The 27,498-nt window shown below is 37.8% G+C and overlaps 6 protein-coding genes across 13 annotated transcripts; 2 read left to right on the top strand and 4 right to left on the bottom strand.

Annotated features, from left to right (window-relative positions):
* The first annotated feature begins 3,398 nt into the window (after window positions 1-3,398).
* On the top strand, window positions 3,399-10,999 carry LOC124303735 (uncharacterized). Its single transcript, XM_046761326.1, has 5 exons — window positions 3,399-3,815; window positions 5,092-5,315; window positions 6,178-6,460; window positions 6,602-6,788; window positions 6,881-10,999. The coding sequence occupies exons 1-5, from the start codon at window positions 3,589-3,591 to the stop codon at window positions 10,019-10,021; spliced, it is 4,062 nt and encodes a 1,353-aa protein (XP_046617282.1). The 5' UTR covers window positions 3,399-3,588; the 3' UTR covers window positions 10,022-10,999.
* LOC124303736 (putative ATPase N2B) lies at window positions 10,756-15,214 on the bottom strand. Of its 7 annotated transcripts, none has more exons than XM_046761333.1 (8): window positions 15,187-15,214; window positions 14,053-14,477; window positions 13,160-13,345; window positions 12,842-13,083; window positions 12,604-12,772; window positions 12,350-12,490; window positions 12,115-12,234; window positions 10,756-11,988 (listed from the first exon to the last, which is right to left on the bottom strand). In XM_046761333.1, exons 2-8 carry the CDS (start codon window positions 14,461-14,463, stop codon window positions 11,866-11,868), a joined length of 1,392 nt encoding a protein of 463 aa, XP_046617289.1. In that variant the 5' UTR covers window positions 14,464-14,477; window positions 15,187-15,214; the 3' UTR covers window positions 10,756-11,865. The 7 variants fall into 7 exon arrangements, with proteins under 7 accessions (XP_046617289.1, XP_046617288.1, XP_046617284.1 ...); XM_046761332.1 differs by lacking the exon at window positions 15,187-15,214 and adding an exon at window positions 15,108-15,124; XM_046761328.1 differs by lacking the exon at window positions 15,187-15,214 and adding an exon at window positions 14,742-15,076.
* Window positions 15,215-15,460: 246 nt separating this feature from the next.
* On the bottom strand, window positions 15,461-17,468 carry LOC124303740 (rab-like protein 3). Of its 2 annotated transcripts, none has more exons than XM_046761338.1 (5): window positions 16,969-17,468; window positions 16,424-16,633; window positions 16,192-16,340; window positions 15,893-16,006; window positions 15,461-15,802 (listed from the first exon to the last, which is right to left on the bottom strand). In XM_046761338.1, exons 1-5 carry the CDS (start codon window positions 17,012-17,014, stop codon window positions 15,734-15,736), a joined length of 588 nt encoding a protein of 195 aa, XP_046617294.1. In that variant the 5' UTR covers window positions 17,015-17,468; the 3' UTR covers window positions 15,461-15,733. The 2 variants fall into 2 exon arrangements, with proteins under 2 accessions (XP_046617294.1, XP_046617293.1); XM_046761337.1 differs by having other exon boundaries at window positions 15,461-15,782; window positions 16,969-17,467.
* On the top strand, window positions 16,744-20,066 carry LOC124303737 (general transcription factor IIE subunit 1). The gene is made up of 8 exons (XM_046761335.1): window positions 16,744-16,936; window positions 17,471-17,604; window positions 17,692-17,858; window positions 17,928-18,056; window positions 18,139-18,365; window positions 18,447-18,654; window positions 18,743-18,971; window positions 19,047-20,066. The coding sequence occupies exons 1-8, from the start codon at window positions 16,905-16,907 to the stop codon at window positions 19,220-19,222; spliced, it is 1,302 nt and encodes a 433-aa protein (XP_046617291.1). The 5' UTR covers window positions 16,744-16,904; the 3' UTR covers window positions 19,223-20,066.
* Window positions 19,419-22,168, bottom strand: LOC124303738 (arrestin homolog). Its single transcript, XM_046761336.1, has 7 exons — window positions 22,020-22,168; window positions 21,827-21,948; window positions 21,454-21,753; window positions 21,152-21,379; window positions 20,886-21,074; window positions 20,659-20,827; window positions 19,419-20,586 (listed from the first exon to the last, which is right to left on the bottom strand). Exons 1-7 carry the CDS (start codon window positions 22,084-22,086, stop codon window positions 20,441-20,443), a joined length of 1,221 nt encoding a protein of 406 aa, XP_046617292.1. The 5' UTR covers window positions 22,087-22,168; the 3' UTR covers window positions 19,419-20,440.
* Window positions 22,169-22,593: 425 nt separating this feature from the next.
* On the bottom strand, window positions 22,594-27,258 carry LOC124303741 (akirin-2). Its single transcript, XM_046761339.1, has 5 exons — window positions 26,837-27,258; window positions 25,755-25,948; window positions 25,497-25,659; window positions 25,336-25,392; window positions 22,594-25,209 (listed from the first exon to the last, which is right to left on the bottom strand). Exons 1-4 carry the CDS (start codon window positions 27,003-27,005, stop codon window positions 25,382-25,384), a joined length of 537 nt encoding a protein of 178 aa, XP_046617295.1. The 5' UTR covers window positions 27,006-27,258; the 3' UTR covers window positions 22,594-25,209; window positions 25,336-25,381.
* Between the last annotated feature and the right edge of the window lie 240 nt (window positions 27,259-27,498).

Genomic DNA, 27,498 nt, shown 5'->3' on the forward strand with positions numbered 1-27,498 from the left:
AGCTACCGAAGCTTTCACAGTACACTTGGAACTTCCGGGATCGATTCAACCTTTTAATTCACTATTTTTTACTTTAATTTATTTGAATATTTACTGATCGCCTGTCGGTTGTTACTAACTATCACGTTAACCGTTCTTTCCGCCGTACTCGTTTGCACGGTAGTTACCTCTGCGTATGGCCTTCACCCTTGCATTTCAAACACAACAAATCTCTGCGCGGTTGAGTACAATATTTGGAAATGTTTACGCGCGGCTTCGAGCGCGAAGTTGTTGAGCCAATTATAGAATCGTCTCATACTCTCGATTGTTTCCATCCAATTGCGCATGTGTAAACTGTCGGCATCAGCATTGAAATCACCAATATTGACGCTAAGGTCGATCATTATGTGGTAGTTTGGTACCGGGAAGGTTAGTCTACTACGGGAGAAGGAGGTTCTTCATTGTTGATATTCAGTCGTTCAAAGATTTGATTTAGCCTCACGACTCGCCGTCTTTCTTCTTCTACCACCGCCCAGACCGCTCCTTACAAACGGCTCGCGTGGTCACGTGGTCAATTGGTCGATTGTTTGCAAGAGCTGACCGAATCATTTAGCTCCATCTCACTCACTCCGCGCTCGTTCGCTCGTTCAACCGGTCGTTGTTGTTTGGGTTCCCGGTGGGCACAGGAGTTGCGCACCCGGTACTTCGCTCATCGAAAAAACTCTTCTGGTTCCTCTGCTTGGACCTGAAGAGAAGTTAAGAGAAAATATTTTTTTGATCATGAATTTATTAGGCTGAAAATCGATCCACTGTGTCTATGAAAGCTCTCAATCGCCTTCATAACATATTAAATTTTCAAACAAATCAGTCCACTTAAGCCTAAAATATATATTATTTTCCGTATTTTACTTACTTTTGATTTTTCTCAAAACTGATTTAGATTAAAGACTGAAATTTTCAGGTCCTAATATTTTGATAGTACCTACGTATCCATTGAATATCATTAACATATTCACAAAAGGCACTTTTACCGTGCTTATCTCCCTATGACCTTTCAAAGGTTTTCTAGTTCAACCATTCGCAGAGATCCGAGGGCTTCTCCATATTGTTCGAATTGCCCTTCCGGTACAGTCGGCACGTGATCATTCCTCTCAATATCAATTCGAATTTTCTCGCACGTGCTTACAATTTTGTCTCTTCACTGGCCATGCACTGATTTCGTTATACCACGTTTTCCTGATTACTCGCGCTTTTCCTTGATTTTGATATGCTTAACCCACTTCTGGTTGTTGAAAACGAAAGAAGTTTATTTAGCAAAACAAAAAGAAAGAAATTATGATACCAATAAACTCAGAAACAATATTAATATTTCAACTATGAAGGAATATTATCGCCCGACTTTATTCGGTTGATACGTACGAAAGAATTCTAACTAAGCAAATAAATTATCATACAAAATCGACAGAAATACAATATGCTCAACATCGATATTATTATGGTAATTATCGGTCGACTTGATCGTTAGACGTTCACGCTCGTACTGCTTGCTACTCCTTCGTTCGGTCTCTCAGGTCATCTAAATCATACACATAAGGTGACACCCTCATTGTACACAAGAGCAAACATACAAACATACACACTCGACTTCACAATTTCTAAAGTGCCCTTTAACAATTACATGAGAACAGTTTTACAATGGCTCATTTTAATCTTCATTCTTTTCGAAATTGTGTAAAAAATCTCAATTATGCACTTTTTGGCCTCTGAAATGCAGGATATATGGAAATAGTAATACGTGTCAAAAAACCACATATTTTTTTGACGATTTTGCGGATATGAGTATCTTTTCTAAATTCTGCTACGGAAGAGCGATGCACCGTTCAAATTTGAACCATTTCCGTTCATTTGTTCATTTAATATAGGAAAAAAACGGATAAGTTAGCTCGGTCAGTAAGGGTAGAGGTTAAAGAAACGAAGATAGCAAAACAGAAAAATTAATTAACAGAGTGTATTTGGGACATGGTCGATGAACTGTATCTGATAGTTTAAAGAAAGTCGTATGAAAAAACTAATATTTGTTATTTGAGTGAACTAGGAGTTCTATGATATTTTACGTCAAATTATATCCATTGCAGCATTTGATATAAGAAAAACTACTGCGCAAATACAACCCACTCTAGACATATCTATTAAAAACGACGAAAAAGTACAATATCGCGGTGCTAATGCCGAAAGAGCGTATAATTTTCATCTTCATTGCTAATCATTTCGTAGGCTTATTTTCAAGCTTAATATTCAGAAAAAAAATTTAAAGCCAAAAGAACGTATATCTAAATGTCAAGTCAAAAGGGCGTCATATATATTTTTTTTCAATATTTAGCAACTACGAAAGTGTCCAACTTTTTCTAATTAATCGTAAAATCGAATTCGTAGTTATGCGTAAAAATTATTTCCATCGAAGGGGGATTCCCCGCCGCTCGTGGAGGCAGCGATTCGTTGTTATACCAAATAATGAAGGCCACGATTATATAGTGATCACATCAATCAAGAAAATTGTCGAATTTGATATTGTGTAGATTACTTGATACCTCCATTCAAACAGAAATTCGAAAAATCGCTAGCACAAAAATCGCGTGCCGGGCTGCGTACGGCGAGGTGGTGCGTGAGATTTGTCGCTGGAGAGGAGCAAACGTATTTAAATTTCTTGCAACATCAAAAGTCTACATGCTATAAGATCTGCGCGGACAAGCTTAAGCTGGAATTATTGGTCATTTAGAAAATCGGAAGATGTAAAGATGCTCGACGTTGACTGTATATTTTTCAGTCAACAGTACCTTGAAGTTATAGCGCTGTTAAAGCAACGCGTACGCGCCAAAACTAGAACTGTCGCCGAGTTCTCTGTCCAGGTTTTCGGAACTAATTTCCGATGCCGGGAGCATATCGGTAACACGGATTTACCTGGTCGGTAACAGATTCGCAAGCATCGTGTCGTGCATCAGTGATATTATCTACTGTCAGTAAGTAGAGTAAATATAGATCGCTTTTCGACACACATTCACCCGACATGCATCGCAAAACTAAACCTATTTTGTGTTAGAGAGTGCTACTTACCGCTAGTCAGGGGCACGATAAACGTGAGCTTGTGCGATCTCAGACTCATCTCAAGCAATGTTACCGGTAACGTATCTTTTTTCAAGCATAAAGTAGTCATGAAGAATAGAGACAATGATGCAAAATGGCGGTCACCTATTTCTGGTATAATTATTTCATGACTTGTTTGTGCCTAAGCTAACACGAAGTAGTATGGACTTATAGCACGGTATACTTATAGAGATAGACTGCGCGGCTGTGCACCGAGCTGAATCCGTAATTAGAAAGAGAGAGCAACAGCTGGAGCCGGACCTCTCACTCTAATCGGTGACTTCGTGGGGGAAACTCGCTTGCTTTATTGCTTTCCCAGCCTGGCGACCGCTCGCCAACTCCTTCGATGGAACAACAGAGAGGTCCAGTCCAGCTGTTGCTTTCTCTATTCAATTACGGCTTCAGTTTGGTGCACAGAACGCGCAGTGTATCTCTATAAGTCTATGCTTAATAGTCGCAAAAAAAAACATGGCGACATGGGGGAGTGAGAAATTTAACTCGAATACAATTGTCGAGAAGAACGATGGAAATTTTGACAATATATTAGTGACACATGACCTGCAAGATTGTTTGGACGACAGTTTGGATCTGTCAAGTTTTGGCAAAGTGTACGATCAATCACCAGTTTTGAACTATGGAAAATTATCGGACGAAAGCTCGTCCTACATGGAAAAGCTGCGGGATGATAATACTGGGTAAGAATAAGAATCGCTAACATATTTCCCATTTCCTTTTCACATCTAACTCATCAATTTCGTCGATGACTCGTTGCAAATAATTGCCCAAACAATGCAAAAACCCGCTTACAGCTTTTGCGTTACTTGAATTCTCCCGTATTTTTTTTACCACATTACCATATAAGGGCATTACCATTTTTTCAACGAAAAATCAGGTCAGTTTTCAGTACTGTACAAACAAAGTCGACCTAAAATTCTCAACTTTATTATTACCCTAAAGTCAAGGCACTGACCTCGCATCAAACCGCTGAACACATATCATATTTAATATTAGACAAAGATTACATGGTATTGTTATTTATCTACCCTATTCAGAGATCGGTTTACCTAATTTGCAACAGAGTACCTAATCGACCGTTGATTCGGACCCAAAACTATCAGTCAGCTTTGCGCATAGTTTTTGTATAAAAACCCAAATTTTCACACCAATCCCCTGTGGGTAATGATTAGTTTTTGGGATTTGTAAATTACTTCCCCTGCTCCAAACTGCTGTTTTTTCACAGTAACGTTCATTTGATTCAACCATCAGTGCTGTAAAGTAGAGCAGTCTCGTTAAAACGATTGTAATGTAAACATCCTAATGTATATTCAAGCTGACTTAAATATCGACATCATAATTATTCTGTAAACAAATCACTGTTTTAACAACACATGGATTCATTTCATAGCTTAGACATATTTCCACCTTGCATCATCCACCGCCAGCTGGTAGTAACGATTGTCTGTGGTAATAATGGTTAAAATAAGAAAATTGAAAGCCACAAAAAACTTGCCTTTCTTTTACATATTTGTTTTTAAATTGCCATACTATTAGCAGTAACTCCAAATTGCATATTCATGGTCAGGATCACGGTGAAAAATTCAGTGCCAATTGGATACATTTCCATTGCTGTGTAATGATTTTTGCGAAACACAGGTGTTTTATTGAAGTCCTATAAATACAGTCGCTTAGTGTCCTCAAATAATAATATACGTATGAGTCGAAAGCATTACTCATACAGTATTACCTATCTTTAAGAATATATTTTTAGTTATTAGATAGCATTACGCGTGTGGCTTGCCATCAGATTATATCTAACCATGCCAGTTGCCCAAACCTTGCGCAGGGATCAAGTGGCGGAAACGGCATAACTTTTCAATAATAATTCACTCTACCACCTGCCGATGTTTCGCTTGCTGTCCAACAACAACGTTTTATTATTATTATGATTATTTTACTTTTTCTTTATCTCAGGTACATCTACCACACGATCAGGTCCGATGAAATCTACATGCGAATTCATCCTGGGCAAAATAACTCCATGCCCGACGATCCATCGCATGCAACTATCACGATCGAAAGCACAGATCCTGACACCAACCAAAAACACATCAGCCGTTACACGTGCGAATACGAAGGCTGTACGAGAACCTACAGCACGGTTGGCAATCTTCGCACGCATATGAAGACTCACAAGGGTATGTTAGCTCTGAAAAGAAGACACAGAGAAAATAATAACTATAATATTGGCGCCATAAATTTGGAATTGTTCAAGTTACGGAGAGCTTCATTTATATGTTTGCTAATACGTTTGGGCTAATTGGCTGTGAAAAAATACCTGTTCGCATGCTGCTGCAGCATATCGTTACCATGATTTCATAAGCCGCTTTGAAATAAAATAAAAGCATTCTAAAAAGCCCCCCTCCCAAACCTTATTTATAGAATATCATTTTTGTAACTCTGATCGAGAGCAACACTCGGTTCTGTTATTAGAATTCATTCAGAGACTTGGTACTTTGCCCATTAGAACTACCTCAAAGCATTTTTTTTACATGCCTCAAGTAATAAATTCAAATACTGGAAGGTTAACGTTGGTATATTTTTTTTTTTTTTTTGCTGGTGTGTGCACGTGTGTGTACTTATTCAAAAATAAATGGCTTTGACCCTGATTTGTCAATTTCGTGTAAACTTTTCGCTGTGCTATTTCAATGTGAAATAAACTTTCTGCTTTCTATCATTTCATGTAGAAATTGAGTTACCGATCATTGTTTTGCTTTTCAGTGGCGCAATTTTGCAAACTATGGTATTTCTTGCGGGTGCATCCAAGTGCTGTTTTTTAACATTAAAAATGTATCGTGCATTATTCACTAATCCAGAAAATTTGAATAATTACGCTTTCCAAGGATCTTCATTCTCGGTAAGTTTGCACGTCTATAAAATATCCTAACTGCATCTTGTATCAATATGAAGACAAGCTTTTTAATAAAGAATACAATACCACCAAAAGTATGCAGTTTCTAAATTGAATCCATCATTGATTGGGATTGTAAATCTTTCTAGGCGAGTATCAATTCAAATGCACAGATCCAGATTGTGGCAAGGCATTCTTGACTTCGTACAGCCTGAAGATTCACATAAGAGTTCATACGAAGATAAAACCATTCGAGTGCAATCATGACGGCTGCGAAAAAGCTTTCAACACATTATATAGACTAAGAGCTCACCAAAGACTTCATAGCGGGAATACATTTAATTGCGAAGAGACCGGATGTGTTAAATTCTTTACAACATTGAGCGATCTCAAGAAACATATACGAACTCACACTCAAGAAAGGCCCTACAAGTACGTTTCTTTTTCCTCACGTTTTATAACACTATACTTGGGGAATATATTTATTCGCTCTTCACGCTTATACTCGTCCGTTAATGTTTTGTTTTTATTCAATTACAATCGAGTATTCAGATGCCAACGCTATTGTTCCAGGTGTCGAGAGAGTGGGTGCGGCAAGGCCTTCACTGCTTCGCATCACCTCAAAACTCACAAGAGAACACACACTGGTGAACGGCCTTACACGTGTTCTTACATTTACTGTAAGAGATCTTTCACAACACCACACAGTCTGAAGAGTCACATTAAAACGCACAAGAGAATCGTAAAAAGTCAATCAGCGGTGGGTGCATGCAATCGAAGAAATAATTGGTTTTCACATTTAGCGAGCATCAATTGATTCTATCGAATTAAAAATCGTATCGTTAATTGCAGAAGCTGAAGGAAGACTCGCAGACTAGTACAAAAGAAGACAACGGTGGTCTGGAAAATCAACCTAAAGCCAAAATCGAGATCAAGGAAGTCGGTGAAAGCAACAATGTACCTTTTTACACGATCATACCTTTGAATCCAGAAAACAGTCGAGATACCGAAAACGTAGTTTACGTTTCGACGCAGAATTCTGGTAATATCGATCAATTGGCGGGAAATTCTTTGAGTCATGTTCTAAACAATAATGAGAAAAACCATTTCGATGGCGAGGTTGAATATGGCACGTCGAATCACAGTGAGGAACGAGTTGAAATATCCGCGGGATCACCGCTGAAGATCGAATCCAGTGAAACTAATAATAATGAGCTACCGACGCCGAGAAACATCACGATAGATGTTTTGACTCAGAGCACTATCGACACGTTGAACAATGGAGAATACGATAAACTGAAAATCTTCAATCACATATCTACCTCAATCGGCCAAAATGACTCAACACCGAATGCTGTGAGTGATCAGAACGACATTTTACTTTCGATTCCTATCGACGACGAGCGTAACGGAGTAATCCAGAAACAGGAGCACATGGATGCGATAAATTTGCAACAAGAAATTATGCAAAATGGCTTGCAAAACACGATCGCGCAAATATCCGAACCTAAAAACTTTTCAAACAATCCAAAACGGTACAAAAGCGACAGCCACATCATCGTTCAAAATGAATTTTCAAATCAAGGAAACAACAGCTTGTCTATCAATTGCAAAAACACAACATTTTACAGCGGTAATTCTATTGCTGACAGTGCCTTGAACATAATTGATACCCAGGATGAACACAAATTATTTGCCGGTGACACACCGACTTCTTACTGTGATAACGTAAGTGTGAATAATATTGCCACCAACGACTCTCAAGCATTTGTAAAAGATGCGGTTGTTCCGTATACCGAAAATTGCAGCCCTGCTCTGTCTAGTTACAAAAGCGTCGATCCTAATTCCATCGTGAGCATTAAAAATTGCTTGGATTCCGGTGACGCATACTCGAGTACACAGATCGATAAAAAAATTGTACCGGAAGTTGAAGACATTATGACGAATGGGTTCATAAATCATTCACTTGCAAAAATATGTTCAGATGCAATATTCCAGTCAGTTGATTGTATTGGTATAGAGAATAACGATTCTCAAAATGTGTTATCTAGTGACAACAACATTGTCGGAGAATCAAGGATTCAAAGCAATTCCGAGAGTTTGGAACTTTATTCGAACGCTATGTTCAAGAATGGCAAATCTGGAAATCATGTGGTGGATCGAACGAAGAACAACTGGCATTCGGAAGCTGTCGAACTGGCAATGGCCTCAGAAGAAGAAATGCCGTCGCCTTGGATCGATGTCATGGCTCTAGCATCAGCGCCTTCTTTGAGAGCCGAATCATGGTCTGAGTTCAACGCCTTCCCCATTGCCGTTCATTCGTTAGTGGATCTGGTCGGTCCTGAACCTTATCCTTTAGAGCTAGGCTCCGAACTTCAGTACAATGTTAACCTGGCACCTGCCGTAAATGCCTCAGGAAATATTGCGGTGGTCGGTGGTGGCGCGCATAATGAAAAGAATTCATCCAAAACGACTAGTCGGAGGAATACAATCAACAGGAATATTCTCCAGGAAATTACGGCCGATGCGGATATTTGTAAATGCATCGATTGCAAGTGCGACTATTTGAAAAATTGCCAAAATTGCTTCCCTGCAGCGCCGCGCAACGTGGAACAGAATACGAAGACAAATAACGGCGCAGTCAGGGAAACGATGCATTTATCGAGCGTAGAATCTCAGTTGGAGACTGAAAGTCTGAACATTTTGTCAAACTTCGAATCTGGGCAGAGTATCGGTTATACCAAAGAGTTTGCTCACTCGAGCGACGCGGTGAGCCAAGAGGCTCAAATTCTGACTGATTTTAATAGATACAATAGTACGTTTAGAACAAAAGTTGAGAGTGAGGAAGGTCAAGACTGTACGTGCGGGTGTATTCAACAGAGTATGGAATCTGAATTCATGGACATCACGGGAATGGAGAATTTCATAGACAAGAAATCGTGCGAATGTTTGGTGCTTGAGAACGGGAAAAAATTCTGCGAGGCCATAATTGAAATCGAAAATATAATAACAAACAAAAATTTCCCCCAAGGCTCTGATAGCATTATACCAAATATAATTAGTAAGAAAAGCGACAATGACAAAGAAGATAATAGTTTGTCAGATTCTGGCGCCAAAGAGAGTAACGAGAAGGCACCTTCTGGCAGCAAATGTCACATCGAATCACGAAAAAATACCAAAGAAAATCCATGCTGCAGATCTAACGACGATTACAATAATCGCCAATCAATATCCACTGCACTGATAAATGACATGCAAAAGAACATTGGTGATTCGGCTAAGAAATGTGGTTGCAGATGTAACAATAAGAACAAGAACAGTGGGTGCTGCGTAAAGAATAGTAATGAGAATGATAAAAATGAGCTGAAAACTAGCTGCTGTTGTAAGGAGGATAGCAGTAATACGAATAGCATTGTAAATTCAGAATTAAATTCTTCTCCAGCTACCAAAGTAATTCAACACATTTCAGACAACAGGGAATTGAGTTCTACGATTCCTAATGGTGGCAAAATCGATGTGTTCTTCAATGTAGAGAGTATAAAGAGCAGCAGTTCTTCTATTGAAGAGTATGAAAAGCAAACGCAATGCCACGATCATTATAAAAGTGGTAAAGACACCGACGATAGTAGTAACATCACAGATAAATTTGAAAATGACGCCAATGATTCTGGTAAAGAAAATCTGAATCGCTGTCATGGAATATCAAAGCCTTATAATAATAGCGAAACGATATTCCCCATATCTATGGAACATCGAAACAAATCTTTAGATAAAACGATGGTCGATGATTTTGGAACTTGTTTAGAAAGCGATTGCTCATGCGACAGCAGAATAGGGGGATGCAGATCTTGCTGTGTCATTGTATGCCTTAAAACGCTACAGCAGTTGCAAAGAGTGTTTACTCAAAATTGTTGCAAGGATAAAATGACGTCTGGCGAACAAGGCATAACACTGCCTGTCTCCATAATTAAAAAATTAACAGGAAATGAGTGACCTGTTAATTACACAACTCTGGGCATGTGCTATTCGTGTTTTTTAAACATGCGTATATGTTGCTTTTTTTTTTCCTATAAGTAAATGACTTCATCTGCCATATCAACAAATAGTCAATTCAATTCAGATCCTGAATTCTATGGACAACAATATATGAATTTAAAAGAGAAAAAATCAGTATGTCATATGTATAGTGTATACGTAGTACATGTACAATACATACGTATATGTACATAATTTTGCAACGTGTAGAATATCAGTATTTATTTTCATGCAAAGAATAATTATTTGTCTTGTAACGAACCTATTACGAAAACAAGATTTTCATCATCTAGCCTGAAATCCATAAATATGTAACCTGGAGATCAGAATTTGTTTTTTACACAGCGCAAGCTAAAGACAATTGATAAAGTGTTTTAGTTTCTTAGTTCGTATTAACAGTAATAGCAATACCAGTTTCTTGGCAGCGTCAGGGATTCATGCAAAGCAGAATTATTCGCACAATTTTATGTTCTTCAACCCATAAATATCCTATTTCAGTTGGCGTTATTAAAAATTTCACAACAAAATGAGAGTTTCGTTCCGTTGATTTTCATTTTCACAAGGCTTACTATTCATTTCATTGAACTTCTATTCTCATATCAATGGTAACAGGATAGTACGCTGTAAGATTAATGGAGGCAACTGACCATCGACAGTTATGTACATGATGTAAAAAACTAAACATATTCAAATTCTTTAACTTTGTTTAATTTGAATTTTACGGATAACGTAACATGTATTAAATCATAGATTTATCCTTCTCATGACACCTTGCCTTCAAGGTATTTATATCGTCATTAAACAATTATTACATCAGTAGAAATGGCGATCATCAATTTTCTTAATTATTTATATACGATGCTAATCAATTTGACTAAATATCGTTATTACTTCTTCTTTCAAAGAGTGGTGAACAATTTTAGCATCCTTAATATATCTTTTTAACACAAAAAATGATTACATTTTGCAAAAGAAAAACATGAAGAAAAAAAAACTTCAACACATTATCTGCCTGTCGCCAGTATCAAACCATTTATTCGTTGCACAAAAAATGGCCACCATGAATCTATTCTTTTACCAGACGCACGAAATATGTGGAAAGGATTTATTGACGAGAAGAATGAATATACCTTTGAATTATTTGATAAATGTCAGTGTGGTAACGATAGGCTTTATTTTAAAACTGTGTATGACTTAGCTGTGCAATGTTTGACGACTGTTTCAAGTACTTTTAAAGTCTGCTTTGTTACAAATTTACTCGACTTTGTGTACCTATTTTAGCGCATAGATTGAATTATTATGTTTTGAAAGTATATATATAATTTGACTAAAATGTAATAAACGGATTTATTTCGAATAATCTTTAATTTTATTTCAATTTTGCATCTCATCTTGTTCTCTAAACGACATTGCCGACTATATTATTATCAACAAATCTACGAAAACAACGCCAGTGATATTTACTCAACATCGTTACATACCAAAATTGTATGTAAATTTAATAAGTTGAAACACCTACTATAACAAATAAGTTATTAACCAGAAATTAAATACCTAGTCATCTCTCAACACCATCGGAAAACAACAGCTGAGTAAGTTTTTTCACGTCAAACGGCTTTTAACGTATTTACATTTACATGCTTTTCTTGTTTCGTCGAGCTGCTAATCACGATTGTAAACTCTAAAAGTAAACGAGAGGGTCTTGCTTTGTACGGTATGTACAAGGACGCGTTTAAAATTAATCACTATATTCGACAGTTGAGTTTTGCTGCATGTAAAAATTAGTATCTAATTTCCCACTATTATCTTTGCTTTTCCCATTGTTCCCAATAATCCCTGGTTTGCATCTCCGAAAGTCGTGATATGGTTCTATCAAAAGCAAACAATTCTTCCTCCCCGGTAAATATGCTCGATTTGTGATCCTCCTGTAAAAAAAAAAATGTTTACATCGTATTACGTGATAATAAACATGTTATTCGCATTGTCAGCACCATGAGAAATATGGTATAAAAAAGAAGTGAACTCTACTATTATTTTTTCAAATAACATACCGAGCCTATACTTATTTTTAGATCATCCATCAGCATTCGCTTTTCATCAGTGTACTCGCTCTCTCCTTCAGGAGTAAATAATTGCATGTGCGGAAGATCAGCAGATATAACTACTCTAATCTGCGAATGATGCCAAAAAGACAGATGATATCATTCCAGTTGTATATATGTGTGTGTATATAAGGTGTAGGTGAAAATAATATTGAAATTAGCAACCAAGGTTCGTGATTCTCACCTTGTTATCGTAGAGTGTATCAATCAGTGTGATAAATCGTCTAGACTGAGATTTGAGCTTGAAATTCAGTGGTGGTACATCTCGAATAATCACAGTATGAAAGAACTGGCATAATTGGAGATAATCGCTGGCTCCGAGAGGCTTTGTGAAAAAAAAAAATGTTACCTTCCAATCTGAATACAGTTATCAGTGAGTTTTGAATGTTACAAGGAAAAGAAGATCATATTCTAATTTAAAACTATTCAAGTTATTACCCGATCACATATCTCGTCAAACGTAGAGTCAAGAACCTGCCCGCATGTTTTAGAAAACGTAACATTACGACCCTTGATGCTGATGGTTCTAGACCTAACGATATCATTTTCCATGGAGCACAAATATTTAAACAGCTTGTCAACACCGTCGTCCACGTCTTTCCCCTTGCTGGAAATAAAAAGGAAAAAGAATGAAGTTAATACAGAGAATAAGGTGAGGTTTTCATACTAGACTTACATAAAATAGTTCTTGTCTTTGCCAGGGCCAATTTTTTGCCTGTAATCAATGCCTGAATCGAGTGTTTCGATTATACAGTGATCTTTTAGGATTTGGATGAATGGGAAGAAGTTTGCCCTCTGCAAACCGTTTTTATACAAATTATCCGGTGCCCTATTACTCGTGGCAATAACTATCACTCCGTTGTCAAAGAGTTCGGTGAACAATCGTTTCAGGATCATAGCATCGGCGATATCTGTAACCTGAAAGCAAGATTAAAATTAAATTCATTTATTTATTTCTCAAGATTGGAAGCTATTTCAGAGAAATTCTGATTACCTGAAACTCATCGAAGCACAACAACCAAGTCTTATCGCTAATCGCCTCGGCAACTGGTGGAATCGGGTCGAAAGGCTGAAGCTTGGTGCTACTGTGATCTCTAACGACATTTTTCTTAACATCATGAATCTTGCTATGCACGTCAAGCATGAACGAGTGGAAGTGAACCCGTTTTTTCTTTTCAACCTGTAAGCAAACAATGCATGATGTGTGAATGCACAAATGATATTGTGATTTGTGAACTCTTGAGACAAGTGAGTTTTCTTATTTTAAATGAAAGACCAAATTATATACATTTGGTGCGTGTGGACTACAAAATTTATGAAATATCGGAGTCATGTATGATTTTGAATAGTTCTTGACAGCAGCTACATTTCATTAAATACATGAATTCAGTCATTTTCATGTTCCTTCCACTAAATTCTACTGCTGTGTCATTTGGCTAATATTGTTCTTATGGAAAACGAGCCGGTGGGTAATTTAAACGTCACATTTCATTGGATTACAGAGCTTCCTTCTGTAATTAGAAAAATACAGTTTAAAAAGTTGTACAGAATCCTGAGAACGTGGTAAACTCTTGATTCTATTTCGACATTCCGAAGAAGGAAGCAAGACAGGACAGTCAAGGAAGTGTGAAACTAAAAGTGAGTGTTTACCTGAATTCTATTATATTCTATTCTCATTGAACAATTGCGCATTATCCGAAGTAAAAATAGAGACAGAATTGGTATAATTTTAATTTTGCAGAAAGTAGAAGGAAAAAATTTTAAAAACCTGATTGAACAGCCTGACAATGAAAATGTGGTAAAAAACGTGTGATACCAAACATGAAAAGAATGTATACTATATTTCTGGCTCTTCGCATGTAATCTACTTAAGATGTGAGCAGATACCTGACAGCAGTTATAGAATAGGTCCATCAACATTGTTTTACCTCCACCCACAGCTCCATAGAGGTACAATCCTTTTGGCGTTTTATCATCTTTCTTCCCCCTTGCTTTTCCCCTAACTCTCCCGATCAACCTGTTCCAAAAATTGGGCTTCGGCGGCGGGGTGTAATTTCTCAATTTTTGGTAAACCCTTTCTAGGCTTTCCGCTATTCTTAATTGGTGATCGTCGCGGATTAAATCACCCCGCGCTATCTTATCGGATAAGAGCTTAACTGGTCCATCAGTGACAGGCATTGTCGAGCTTTCAGAATAATTGCAACATTTCAAGCTAAGCAGCAAGGGGTGAGAATTTTTTGACAGTAAATGGTAGAAGTGTTTCAAATTTGACGGTCTTATCATCGTGATACATGCCATGGCTAAGTTGTTATCTGAAAATACCAGAGAATCATTATATCTAAACATTTATAAGTCAATCAATCGTTTCAGTGGTTTTTAATCATCAATCATTCATCATCTAGAACGTTTTCAAGGGTGGCTATTTCGACTCACATATTTAAACTTTATAGACAATAGATCGAAGAAACAGTCTGGAGAGCTTTAATTACGTAAAGTTATCATTGAAGATTTGTCACGAGTGTGTATATAAATAGATACACGCCCTGCGAAAAATTTTCCCGCAGTGTTATACCTACTTGTGTGCATATGTATTACCGCATGTTCTACCGTGTGCTGAAGTATATAACATGCATACTTACGATATCGAGGGAGGGCGCGCGTCAAAAGGGAAATATTTCAAACTTTTATGTAATCAATGAAGTCGCTGTAAGAGCGGAATTATCGCCGATCGTTACCGAATCATGATACGCGTGACTTTGCACTGGAAACTTGGTGGGACCTATTCTGCGAATTCGCGGTCGTTAGCACAGACATTTAAACGTTCATCCCAAGACCGCGCTGCGACTTGTCTTGCTACTGATTTGACACTGAAGTTCCGTGACGAAATCTAGCCACACGCACGCACACACGCGGAACACTCATATCGCCTTTATCCATGTCACCTTCTACAAATTTCCACACACACACACACACGTTACATGCGGTCGTGCGGTGTAATGAAATGGATAAAAAAAAACGAACTGAGAGGAATGTCGAGCGTTGTCGAGTATCGATTCGTAATGACCAACGATTTTCGAACTCTTCTTTCGTACCACTACCACATGGCGCTACGAAGCTACCGTAAAAACCGCGTAATATGAAATCGTTTGTACGGAATGAAAATCTCTCATCGAATACTGCTTCGTCGATATGAAAGGAAAAGAAGAAACAATTTTTCACAGTAACTGCGAAAATCAGTTTCTTTTGCTTCAAGACTAAAACCCCTCAATACGGAATTGATAACGGCCTTCGAGTCTCAAGTGAGCTTCTGAATGTATTGATTCTTTATTCAGAAATATATATATATATTTTTTTTTTTTTTGTAGTTCCGTAAAATAGGGTACAAGGGAGAGTAAAGTGAAATATATTACAATAAATATGATGTGGAGGGTCTTCGTTCAGTCATTGTGATAAAATTTTGGACTATACTGCGAAGAGTATACTGGTAGTCTTCGCTTGTCTGGGCTGATTCCTTCTCTCGCTGAGTAATACCGTCTTTCGATAACTTTGTCGAAAAATCGGCTCAGCTTCACCGAAGAACTCGAGCCTGCAGCCAAGGATCTGACTTGATGACAATCCTGACAATGATCAAAGAAATCTTTAATTTAAAAATTAAAATTAATTTCAACCCAATGAAACGAACATACACAATATTTGGCATCAACCGTATGCCTTTTAATTTTATTACCAAGAATATTTCGTCCGCTCCACATTCCTCAGCAATTGTAGATGAACGTCGATGAACACTTGACCTCACTTCTGCGGCCAGATCAAACTTTGTTGCGATTACCAAAATTGGTATCTGGAAATAAAATTTCAGGTTTTGACTCTTGTGAGGTGATTTTAATTTTGATAATTGTCAAAACATTACTAATCTATGAATGAAATTTGTAAAACTATACATTTTCGTAAGCAATTCTCAAGCCATCATTCAAAGTTGACAGATTCTCATTTCATCGGGTAAGCAGCCAATTAAATAATAGTTACTTGTGTTGAACCGACGAACTGTTCGGGATCAAAGTCGTCGAAAGATTTAGACTTGGAATGGTTACCGTCCTTGTTTAGAACTTCCTGAAGCCACTTCTGGAGATTCTGCTGCGACTTTCTATTAGTCAGATCGTGAACCAAGATAATACCTGAAAATGAGAAAATTCTGTTATAATCAGAAAACAAGTTTATCACGTATATTTCTGAGATTCTTACACCGTACTTTGCATACCATTTGTCGGATTGTAAAATACAGATCTCGTATTTTGGTGATTCTGACTACCGCCGATGTCCCACAACTCTATAAAGTATCTTCTTTGATTCGGAGTGCCTTCTTTGTACTCATGCAGCTTTACTTCAACCGAACATCCTACTGTCCACGACGGATTCCCTATCGGTTGTTGATGGCATATTAAATGAGTCAGTGAGGTTTTTCCAACACCTGTAAAAATAAAAGGAAGACTTGCTTACAGACCGTTTATATAATAAGTAACAACAAAAGTGGATCAAAATATGCATGTACAGTGCATAGATGGGTAAATAACCTTAAAAACCTCGTGATTTCCCCATGAATGAATATATTCGTAACCAAATTAAATCTACGATTTATTGCCGGAGGAACGGTAAAGCGGCGATGCAAACGAAGAAAATATTAAATAAAGTGAATTGCGTATACGTGGTGATCGCGATCTGTGAACAGATTCTTTTAGCGAATGATACTAAGAACGAAGAATGCCGTCAATGGGTAAGTGATAAGTTAGCAGAGGATAATTATACCAGAATCTCCGACAACGATTATTTTGACCTTATCGATCGCTGCCATTTGTACAGTTACATTCGAATTCTGACTTGAATTTCCTGACAGCAACCGGCGGAGCGGAATCTAGGTACAGTTTTTGTTTGACAAGCTCCACCTCCCCTCCGAACGCGGCATCATAACCTCAAATAACGACTCTAGCCGTCGATGCACCCTGTGTTAAATTTCCGAAAAACTATGCAATTACGCGTTATTCATCCGTGATCGTACCACCGCTGGAACTGTTAATTAAGAATGCGGCAATATTCGTTAATTGGAGTTGCAAATAGGCCGTCGAAATAAGAAGAACCGGGTTTTTCCGATAGTTGAAGGTTATAATATCGTTGTGATGGCGAATAAGTAGATAACGAATTGAATGTTTTTACACCTAAGAAATGCATGAGACCACATCAACGCCCTAAAAAAATCCCTCTCACTAACAGTCCGAGTAAATGGTGGGAATTATTGTATTCGAATTATTAGCAGAGAAATGAGTGGGGAGGAAAGATTTGTCACCGAAGTGCCTAGCAGTTTGAAACAACTAGCACGGCTTGTTGTTCGCGGTTTTTATACCATAGAGGATGCCTTAATCGTTGACATGCTGGTCAGAAATCCCTGTAAGTTTAAATCTATTTAATTTGGCATCGCTCATCCCAGCCAACTAAAAAGTTTCAACTGTAGTTTTGTTTGTATCCTTCTATCAGGTATGAAGGAGGACGACATATGCGAGCTGCTAAAATTCGAGCGAAAAATGTTGAGAGCTAGAATATCTACGCTAAGGAATGACAAATTCATTCAAGTTAGACTTAAGATGGAAACTGGATCTGATGGAAAGGCGCAGAAAGTGAACTACTATTTCATCAATTACAAGGTAAAAATTGTCTCAGATTTTCCCTCCAACATGCCTGCTAAATTTTGAATTTTAATATTAATCCTTTAGACTTTTGTCAACGTTGTCAAGTATAAGTTGGATCACATGCGTAAGAAAATGGAAACGGAAGAACGAGACGCGACCAGCAGAGCCAGCTTCAAGTGCACAAATTGTCTTAAGACTTTCACGGACCTTGAGGTGAATCTAGCGATAGACAAACGTCTTGATGGACACAATCACAATTTCAATTTTTTTTATGGCAAACAATATTTATTCACAGGCAGATCAACTCTTTGATATGACAACAGACGAGTTCCGATGTACTTATTGTCGGAACATCGTTGAGGAAGATCAATCTGCTCTTCCGAAAAAAGACTCCAGGCTACTTCTGGCAAAATTTAACGAACAATTAGAGCCACTCTACATTCTGCTGCGAGAAGTCGAGGGTATAAAATTGGCACCTGAAATTCTCGAGCCTGAACCTGTTGACATCAATACCATACGAGGGTTAGCAATAAAAATATAATTTTCACTCTTGTTGGACAGCTGCAAATGACAAGTAAACTTTATATTCGATTGACATTACAGCATCGATACGAGGAAGCAAACTGGGCTTCGTGCTCCGGGTGAACAATGGTCAGGAGAGGCGACGAGGTCGTCTGGATTTGCTGTCGAAGATACGAGAGTGGATGTTACCATCGGCGATGAATCGGCCAATGATAACACTGCCAATCGTAGAAAAGAGAGGCCGATTTGGATGATGGAAAGCACTGTGGTAAACACAGATGGATCGCAGGTGTGTAAATGATGATATTGTAGAAAATGTGAATTCGGCAACGAATTTCAGAAAGCTGAATTTGAGAAAGTTGTTTTTGTTATTTCAGACGGACGTGGTTGGAGGCCAGGACAGTATTCTTGATAAGGCTGCAACGAACGCGACGAATGCAACGAACGCAACGAATAAACAGGGCGAAGACATAATGTCGGTGCTACTGGCGCACGAGAAAAAAGGAGGGACTAATGCTGCCAATGCCATTAAGACTGTAATACCTCAAGAATCTAGTGACAGTAGCGATAATGAGGATGTTACGGAGATACAGGCTATCGATATGGGTAATTGCTGCAAGATGATTGTATTTCTCAGCTTTTTAAGACTCTTATTTGAGACACTTTCTTTGAACGATTCAGGTGATGTGGAGACGATGGATTCAGAGGACGACGACTTGGTGCCCACGGTTAGTGTGGGAGGGAAAACAGTTTCAATTACAGATATCAATGACACTTTGATTGCCGATATGACGCCGGCAGAGAAAGAAGCTTACATTCAAACGTATCAAGAATATTATTCGCACATGTACGATTAGTCTGAAAACAGCTTGCGAGAGTTATATTTTTAAATTAAATTGTACGATGACTGTGAATTTACACACATATACGTGGAGTATGAGAATATTTTGTATAAGTATGAATATAATAAAAATCCATTGTTCACAGCTCCGTGTTTTGTAATTTGCCTTTAACAGCTGACTCATGTGATACTGAGCTATAATTGCCATGAAAGACTGGTCAAATTTAAGAATTTATTAACATACTTGAAACCTAATATACAATAATATCAATCCAATAACATGTGGAATTAACGATATATTGATCAAGAAAATATATTGAATACGTGATAATAAATAACACTGAATTATTAACAATAAAAGAACTAAAATAATTAATCAATAATAATACATGTCACTTCTGGTAAGAACGGGAAATATCATTATTTATATTATATTAAATGTTTTTCTTTCCCTACCAACTTCTTATGTAAGCACTGGATAATAAGTAAAACTTACTTGGGGATATCTTTTTTTTTGCTCGTCTATTTCAAAATTTTTGCTCGACCACCACAATCGAACCCAAATTTGGGGATGATAGAACAAGGATTTTCTGCATATTTTTCGTTTTTTTTTCTTTTTATCAGTTTTTTCGATAATTCAATAGGTAATAATTTTATCGTAAACAAGTTATTTGAGGTAACTTTATGTACATTATAACTTGACTTACGAGACTTGATATATCACTCTACAATTCGGTTTATAACTACTTACTTTTCATTGCTTGCTTTGAAAAGAACCCAAGCATCGCATAATATCACACAAGCAATGGCATCGCGCATCGTTTTTCCCCCTCAATAATTTTTCTTCACGTCCTATACATTAGATCATACAAAAATGTCATCGGCTTTCAGAATATTCGTGGTAACATCAACAAAATCTGATCAGATTTTCTGATTGTTGATACTTCTGAAAGGATTACATTTTCGTACTTGCATTTCAAAATTCTTTCATTGTTACGCCAGGCAATTTCATATTTTGCCCTTACAAGCTGTCAACTCGAAAATGAGAATAGACGCATGATTAGAATAAAGACTTAACGATCTTCTATGACTCACTTGCAAACGTAAAATTGGTGCGACTAATTTCAACAATTGAATATTCATAGTGCGAAGTCGTCTACGATGCATATCCATTGCAAAAGTAGATAAATTTACATTCTTTTCATAGCATGTGCAGCGTATACTCCTCGGTGTTTTATTCTGGCTCGTTAAGACGCAAGCGAGCAAAGTCCTCAAAGACAATGTTGTCGTCGTCGTCATTGGCGTAGCAAGAGTTTTCATAGCGTGCACGATCGATGCTCTTGCTCTTCTTCAAAACTGCTTTTTCCTTCTCTAGGGCACCTGTCGCAGAAGAAATGACGATTAAGATATGAAGCGTACTCAGGTAAAATAATGTTCAGCCACTCAACTAACCAGGAGCAGGGTGCATCAGCTTGAGCGGAACATCTGTGACAAGTTCACCTCCCAAAGTGCCGCAGTTCAGCTTTACGCGAACGGAGTACGAAATGACTATACCCATTGCTTCTGCAGGGCATTTTCCCTCAGCAACCAATGTCGAGGAGGCCAAATTCACGTCATCGTCCTAAAAAAAAATGAACACTTAGATATGCCGATACAGGGAGGATCATGAATTCCCTCACTTTCAGATGTCCGTCAAGAGCAATACCGCGACGATCCTTGTTGCTACTGGCCAATGGAACGAGATAAAACTGCTTCGTGAACGAAGCACCAGGTGTGATGGGGCAGCCTTCGCGGGTCTCCAAGCTTGCAACATGCCGTGAAAACTGAGCGTTCACCATTGTCACCTCGCAATGTTGGACAACATAGAGCTGTCGGAGAGTAAAAGACACATCGTGAGGATGATATTCTCTCTGCCAAATAGAGGCTGAGGGTTGTCACCATGTACCTTGATGTTCTTGACTGCCTTTCGAGAGTTGTTGGTAACAATGACGTTGGCAGAGACTTTCTCCCCGTGGTAATAGATCTCCTTGTCCAACGTTACCTCGAGGTTCAATTTTCCCTGGGAGAAGGTGAAGCCCTTAGAGACGAGGGAGCTCGGCAGGCGGCGTCCTCGCATTGCCGGGGCAAATTGCAGCTTCTTGATAGCCAGAGCGACCGACGACCTCTTGTGTCCCTATTGCAGAGTGTAATGTGCATGAAAACGACGCTAATCTTAATAACGTAACGTAAGTATAAAAACCGCTGTACCTTGTCTTCCTCGTTTTCCCCGACATAGATCTTGACGGTGTACTCGACTCCAAGAGGCTTTCCGCTGTCGTCATCACCGGGCTGAAGTGTTACGGAGCTCGGAGCATTCTGCGGGAACTGGAAGATGAAGGGATAGGCGTTTGGCCCAAGCCGCTTGAGCAGGCGATCTTGGATGGGAGTCGTCTCCTGCTTCTCTTTCTTGATGGGGATGATCTGGTCACGAGCGATGATCAACTCCTTGCTGAACTTCACTCCCATTACCTCATCCTCCTCGCGACCATAGCGGTAAGTCGTGATCACCTTGGATTCAAGGAGGATTGAAGAGTCTCGGTTTCGGGGTGGAATTGTGGTTTAGAAAAAATTCATCACGTACCTGGCCATAGACTTTTCTTCCTTGTAGATAATCATTTTCAACCACGACGATGCCGTCGATTGGATCCACCGACTCTAGGTGATCGACGAAGTCCCTCTTACCAAGGTAGACGGTGACTTTGCCTATTGGTCAGAAGATAGGAGCGTGTCACTACGGAGTGCTGAAGGTATTTTGGATGGTACTTGAAACTCACCATTTGGAGTAGTCTTCTTGAAAACCTTGATGGCCACGACATAGGCCAAGAACAAGAGTGGAAACATTTGACCGATAGTGTCGGACTGTAAAGAATCTGTGTAACCGAGCGTTGTTTCCCGCCCAGAAGTGACAGAGGCCCTCTGACGTACATCTACTCTTATAGATCTAATGGGGCTTCTTACTACGAAGCCATATCCAGACTAATGCGATTATACTATTGAATAAGTCTCTTAACAGGATCGGAATATAGGAATTTCAAGAAATTGGCTCGCTTTGTGACGTCTTCCATCCCATTCTATGACAATGTCTTTCTCCATTCTTCAGAGTCTGCGACAACAGTGTCTTAGAATAGTTGAAGTACTCTTCAGTGAACTAAGAACTAGAGCTACTTTCATTAAGATCATACTTCAGTATTTCAAGCCTTGTTTAGAGGGGTAAAACGATTCGATATCGAATTTCTATTGATCTATATTGATTATTTGCGTCGGCACGTTTTACAAAAGCGGGCTAAAATTTTTATACAAATAGAAGCATAGCAAAAGTGGATGTGGAATTATTTATAGATAGTCAGATAAAAATCAGTCTTAAGGTTTATATTTATTTCATTAATAAGTGTTTACATAATATTAATATGGAGGTATTTTTAATCATTGAAATCAAATCTTCCCTGATTTATTCCAAGGAATTTACCTTAGCTGTTTTCTTCATCGTTGCTTCTTAATATAATCATTATTAATCATTAGTATTAGGTATTATTCATTATTCAATATACTAACTAAATTTATTTGTATTTCTTTTTGTTTTTTTTTTCGTTTTGTTTTTCCCTTCCATATTTATACATCATTCATAATTTTTTTTCTCTTCAGAATATTGTAACTTATTCTTCCTTGTCATCAGGATATATTTATGCTGCTTGACGAAATACTCCGTACAACTTCCATTTTTTTATTTATTTACGTTTCTTAATATTAAAATTATTATAACGTACAGTTCGCGCAATAACTTTTGTTGATTTCAAGACTTACACAATCATTAATTTACATTTATTACCTAAGGTTTTACAATAGCTATGACAGTTTATCTGGTTTTCAGCATAGTCTTGCAGGAGTAATAAGATAATTGTACAAGTATTTAATCCCTTGTTGTACTACGATAAATACGAGTCGTTTTTCAAAGGATCGCAGTGTTTCTCGTTCCACAAGTTTTTCTTAGCTCAACAAAAGTTACTATGCTATCACTTGAACTAAATACAGTAATAAGATCAGAAGATGTGGCATTCTTGCCTGGTATTGAATAACAAGGTCGTCACTATGCCCCAAAATCCAAATATCATTGACGAATTGTATTTAACTACTTTTTGTTCTCCAGTCAACTAGTTTCAAGTATCTGTTGATCGAACGAATAAAACTTAACGAATTTCAATTTGGCAAATAACGAAGCACGGCTCCTTAAATTTTCATTCAACAAAAAAAAAAAAATTGTTTTCATAAACTCCTCATACTCTTTTGCTAAGTCTCTTCCTTGATACTTAGAAATCATCTTTCGTTCAATTTTTGAACCGCGTGAATAGCAGAGAAATATATATGGTAACCAAGACGAATTATCATTATCGGATTCATCTTGAGAAAATTATGCGCCTAATTTATACCTATGTATATGAATAGTACGTATACGTAAAAAAGAAAAAAAACGAACATCGCATATGTAGAATCATTATCAACTAAAAATAATTTTTTTTTTTTCAATATTATTTTTCTTTTTTTTTTAATTACGATGAATAGTAATAAGTAATAATTATAGCAGTGTTGGGTAATTGTAATAAATATGTCTAATAATAGGCACAGTAAATGTATGGGTAATAGTATGTATATTCATTATTCTGCATTTAATTTCATTATGCTATGGCAAGTTGCTGTTGTCAGGGAAAAAATTATAACAACAACAATAATAGTAATAGTAATAATAATAATAATAATAATAATGACAAAATGTGAAAACAGTATCAGTTCTTTTTGAATTTTCGCCCTAGCATGGTGCACAGTTCTTTTTATAAATTTTCTACTTCTTCCAACGCGTATAATTTAAGAATACACTTATAAATGATACATTTCAATAAAAAGGAAAAATCAAAGAGAAAAAATAAGGCAAGGATGAAAAATTTCTCTACCAGCAGAAAACTTTTGTTTAAAGAGGGAAAGGTCAAGATGACAAATTAAAAGCTCTAATAAAAGTATGAATGCAATACCCCGAAATAAGGGAATATATTCGTTAAAAAATACATTCTTTATAATTTTGAGATTGACCTAATAACATAGCATTACAAAAACGTATATACCTATATATCACCATCCAAATATGCAGATTTTACTGGTTATTGTAATTGCGAGAGTAGAGAAATAAAAATATTAGAACATGATTATAACATAATCAATTGTTGCAAGAGAAATTTCATCGGGACAGACGATATCAATAAATCACGTTACACCTTAGATTTCACATCATTGATCGATACTCAAAGTAACTGTGACCACCACCAATCTTATTCTGTACGTTATTAATCGTTGTTGGTCAGTTGGGAGAAATTGATGTTACAATCGATCGTATGTAATCAGATCCTTATCGAGAAGCTTTACAATTAATTTGCAAAAATTGGTTTCAGGAAATTCGAAGAGTAGGAAATTCACACCACCACGGTGTATGTAGTATCAATACCAGATCACATGTATGCAATTTATTTACAAATACTTTTATACTTGTGCTACTTTAGCTTTGTAAATTTTCTATTTGATTCCCTGATAACAGCGTACTTTGAAAACCGGATGGTACAAATATGGTTAATTTAGTAGTATACGTTGTCGATTTTTTTTAGTCTGGTCGCTCTCCGCAAGTGAGCCTACTTCTATAACTTACTTTCCTATATACGCATATATATATACATATATGGCAGGGCACACACACATATATATATATACGCACACCTCATTACCTTTTTTGAAATGTTTTTATTTATTGATATTTTTGTTAAATTATTTAATTATGTTTTTTGTTGCATCTGTTTATTTTATACTTCGAATGAAATTACTTTTCAAATTTAATCAACCCACGTCTCCACAGCGAGGTAACATCACCGCGCATTTCTTCCCTCATAACTCCAAGCAAAATTATTTTCTCACTTATATCATAGAAATCTGTAATGAGAAAACCACTAGAGTATCTTTTGACAATAACAATTGAATCATTCGCCGCATTACCTAGACGATTATCATGTAAAGTCACGATTCAACTTTACAGAATTTACATGCTAGGATACTTACCTAACGTTCTTTGAAGAAACACATCCGTGGAAGTGGCAAATCTCCTTTAGGACAAATCTACAAATTTATCAAACATTAGAAAAAACACAATGCATGTGAGTCACCAGTCTTGAAATCAGGAGTTTACAAGTTTACAAGTTTACAAGTATTCAAGGACTCACAACTCGGTGCAGCCGCAGATTCAAATCTCTTCTGAATCTGATCATAGGTGAACTTAACGAATGCGTCATACTGCTCGGAGAGCTTCATGTTGAGAATCTGGTCATATTCTTCTCGGATCTGCGTCTCCTGTTCCTTCAGCATCCGCTCGCAGATCAATCCCACCTAAACACAAGTTGGTTAACCATTATTTGTAGCAAATAAACGATCTCACAATTATGTCGATATCCATTCATTCTTCATTTTGAAAATACACCCACCTGTCTAAATGTGAACAGTGGTTTTTCTTTTCCGCTTGGGCTATGACTGTAAGCACTAGGCCCACTAGTCGATGGACTGGCGGGACCTTCAGTATCTGAAGAATCTCCACCATTGTTGTTTTGCGGGTTGAAATGCAGCTGCTTGCGTCGGTGAAGCCTGCGGATCTCTTCTCTAATATTGGCAGCCATTTTTTCTATGAAAACATTTTACAGCATCGGTGTAAACAATTCAGATACCTGACCTCAGTTTCTTAGACTGAATAATCAAGCCTGACGGATCGCAATCACAATTGCAACCAGGCATTGTTTTGATTGATGATGTTCAAATTACGTATTGTGAAATTACTTGAAAATAATAAATAAGAAAACCGAAACAATATTAGGTCTTTGCAACATCATTTCCAAATTATTGGCAATGGCTGAAAGAGGTTAGTAAGAATGCTTAGTTCTCATGTAAATGTTCAAGTTGAGTAACAAACTCCATGCATTCATTCAAAATTTTCACAGTTATGCAAATAGTGAAGTTGCAATAGTCTGCCTTTGCGGTGGTCGAATTTTGATGGGTATTTTCAATAGATTCGTGGTAACGCATCAGACTGAGCATGGAAATGCTAATATTATGTCTGATGAATACGTAAATGAAGATTACAAGCATACGATTCGGCTTGGTCCTTTTTCTCCTGTTTCGAACTTCGACATTATTGAATGAAATAATGCCTGGGTACGCAAAACTCACACAATGGAGAATTTTTTTTCAGTGACATAGAAGCGCGTTTGAACACCGAGGTAATGAGGGGAATTGTCGAATGAGAAAAAACTTTGTGAAGAAAAACGGTCATTCTAACGTATATTTCAAATTGCGCGATGAGTGGAGGAAAACCAGTTTGAAAGCTGTTTGTAAAAATAGTGAAAATCAGCAGCGACCGTTACGTCGGTATCTCCATATGATTTACGCTCCCCTCACCCCACTTCACGCCTCCGTCCATAGTATATACGGGTTTTAAATCGCTATACATTACGTTTGCAGCTAGCTTCCCCCTTTAACACCCCGTGATAAAAAAAAAATGGCCGAATATAATTACCAGGCGTCAATTTTTGTGTAACTTCGCCGAAAGCTGATGGGTTCTGATTCCTCGCCGGCGGTGTGTTTGGCGACATGCACATCGGGACGCATCTTCGCCTCTTCGAAGGCCTTACGTGGCTGTGAACGGGGTCGAACTCGAGTGATCGCTTCAGGGTGGCGCAGGCCATTTTTACTCTTCACAGTCTCGTACGCGACTGACACCAAAAAATCGCCGAGGAACCACAAAAGGCGTTTTATTTCCCGAAAATATATCGGTACTACAAATTGCACAGTATTCCCTTTTCGTTTAGCGGTCTCGTCGAAGACTTTCGACAAGTTTCCAGGCTGATTTAACTGGATTTTAAGACTGGCCACCGCAGCACCAAAACAAACACTGCAGTAAAACAATATGGCCTCCTCCGTCGTCACTTCGTCAGCCGCAGCGACTTGAACATTTTCCACAACGTTTACCTAGCCTAGTCTACCATTGGTCATCTCTCCGCGTTTTCTCATTGGCCGAGCCGTTGCATCGTGCGTCACGACGCAGCTGCATCGATAAGGAAGGGCAGGGGTGGCCGATCGAAACGGTTCATTCGATATTCAGCCTACGGCAGCGCCGGCAATGGTCACGTGGGATGCAGATGCAGCTGTCAGCTGTCGCACGTGACTGACGGAAATTGC

The sequence above is a fragment of the Neodiprion virginianus genome, chromosome 4, assembly GCF_021901495.1.
Source record: "Neodiprion virginianus isolate iyNeoVirg1 chromosome 4, iyNeoVirg1.1, whole genome shotgun sequence".
In the NCBI taxonomy this organism is placed as follows: Eukaryota; Metazoa; Arthropoda; class Insecta; order Hymenoptera; family Diprionidae; genus Neodiprion; species Neodiprion virginianus.

Coding starts and splice junctions, on each gene's coding strand:
- LOC124303738 (XM_046761336.1), bottom strand. CDS start 22,086: ATGTTTCCACTCTTGTTCTTGGCCTATGTCGTGGCCATCAAGGTTTTC. Junction 21,754..21,826: donor GAAGAAAAGTCTATGGCCAG/GTACGTGATGAA, acceptor CTTGAATCCAAG/GTGATCACGACTTACCGCTA. Junction 21,380..21,453: donor GGGAAAACGAGGAAGACAAG/GTACAGCGGTTT, acceptor ACTCTGCAATAG/GGACACAAGAGGTCGTCGGT.
- LOC124303741 (XM_046761339.1), bottom strand. CDS start 27,005: ATGGCCTGCGCCACCCTGAAGCGATCACTCGAGTTCGACCCCGTTCAC. Junction 25,949..26,836: donor TACACAAAAATTGACGCCTG/GTAATTATATTC, acceptor ATGTTTTCATAG/AAAAAATGGCTGCCAATATT. Junction 25,660..25,754: donor CACTGTTCACATTTAGACAG/GTGGGTGTATTT, acceptor ACTTGTGTTTAG/GTGGGATTGATCTGCGAGCG.
- LOC124303735 (XM_046761326.1), top strand. CDS start 3,589: ATGGCGACATGGGGGAGTGAGAAATTTAACTCGAATACAATTGTCGAG. Junction 3,816..5,091: donor CTGCGGGATGATAATACTGG/GTAAGAATAAGA, acceptor TCTTTATCTCAG/GTACATCTACCACACGATCA. Junction 6,461..6,601: donor ACTCAAGAAAGGCCCTACAA/GTACGTTTCTTT, acceptor CTATTGTTCCAG/GTGTCGAGAGAGTGGGTGCG.
- LOC124303737 (XM_046761335.1), top strand. CDS start 16,905: ATGATACTAAGAACGAAGAATGCCGTCAATGG. Junction 16,937..17,470: donor ACGAAGAATGCCGTCAATGG/GTAAGTGATAAG, acceptor TCGAATTATTAG/CAGAGAAATGAGTGGGGAGG. Junction 18,057..18,138: donor AGACTTTCACGGACCTTGAG/GTGAATCTAGCG, acceptor ATTTATTCACAG/GCAGATCAACTCTTTGATAT.
- LOC124303740 (XM_046761337.1), bottom strand. CDS start 17,014: ATGGCAGCGATCGATAAGGTCAAAATAATCGTTGTCGGAGATTCTG. Junction 16,634..16,968: donor AATCGTTGTCGGAGATTCTG/GTATAATTATCC, acceptor TTATTTTTACAG/GTGTTGGAAAAACCTCACTG. Junction 15,783..15,892: donor GAGCGGACGAAATATTCTTG/GTAATAAAATTA, acceptor GATCATTGTCAG/GATTGTCATCAAGTCAGATC.
- LOC124303736 (XM_046761328.1), bottom strand. Junction 13,084..13,159: donor TGTGCTTCGATGAGTTTCAG/GTAATCAGAATT, acceptor TCTTGCTTTCAG/GTTACAGATATCGCCGATGC. Junction 11,989..12,114: donor TAAAAATAAGTATAGGCTCG/GTATGTTATTTG, acceptor TTTTTTTTACAG/GAGGATCACAAATCGAGCAT.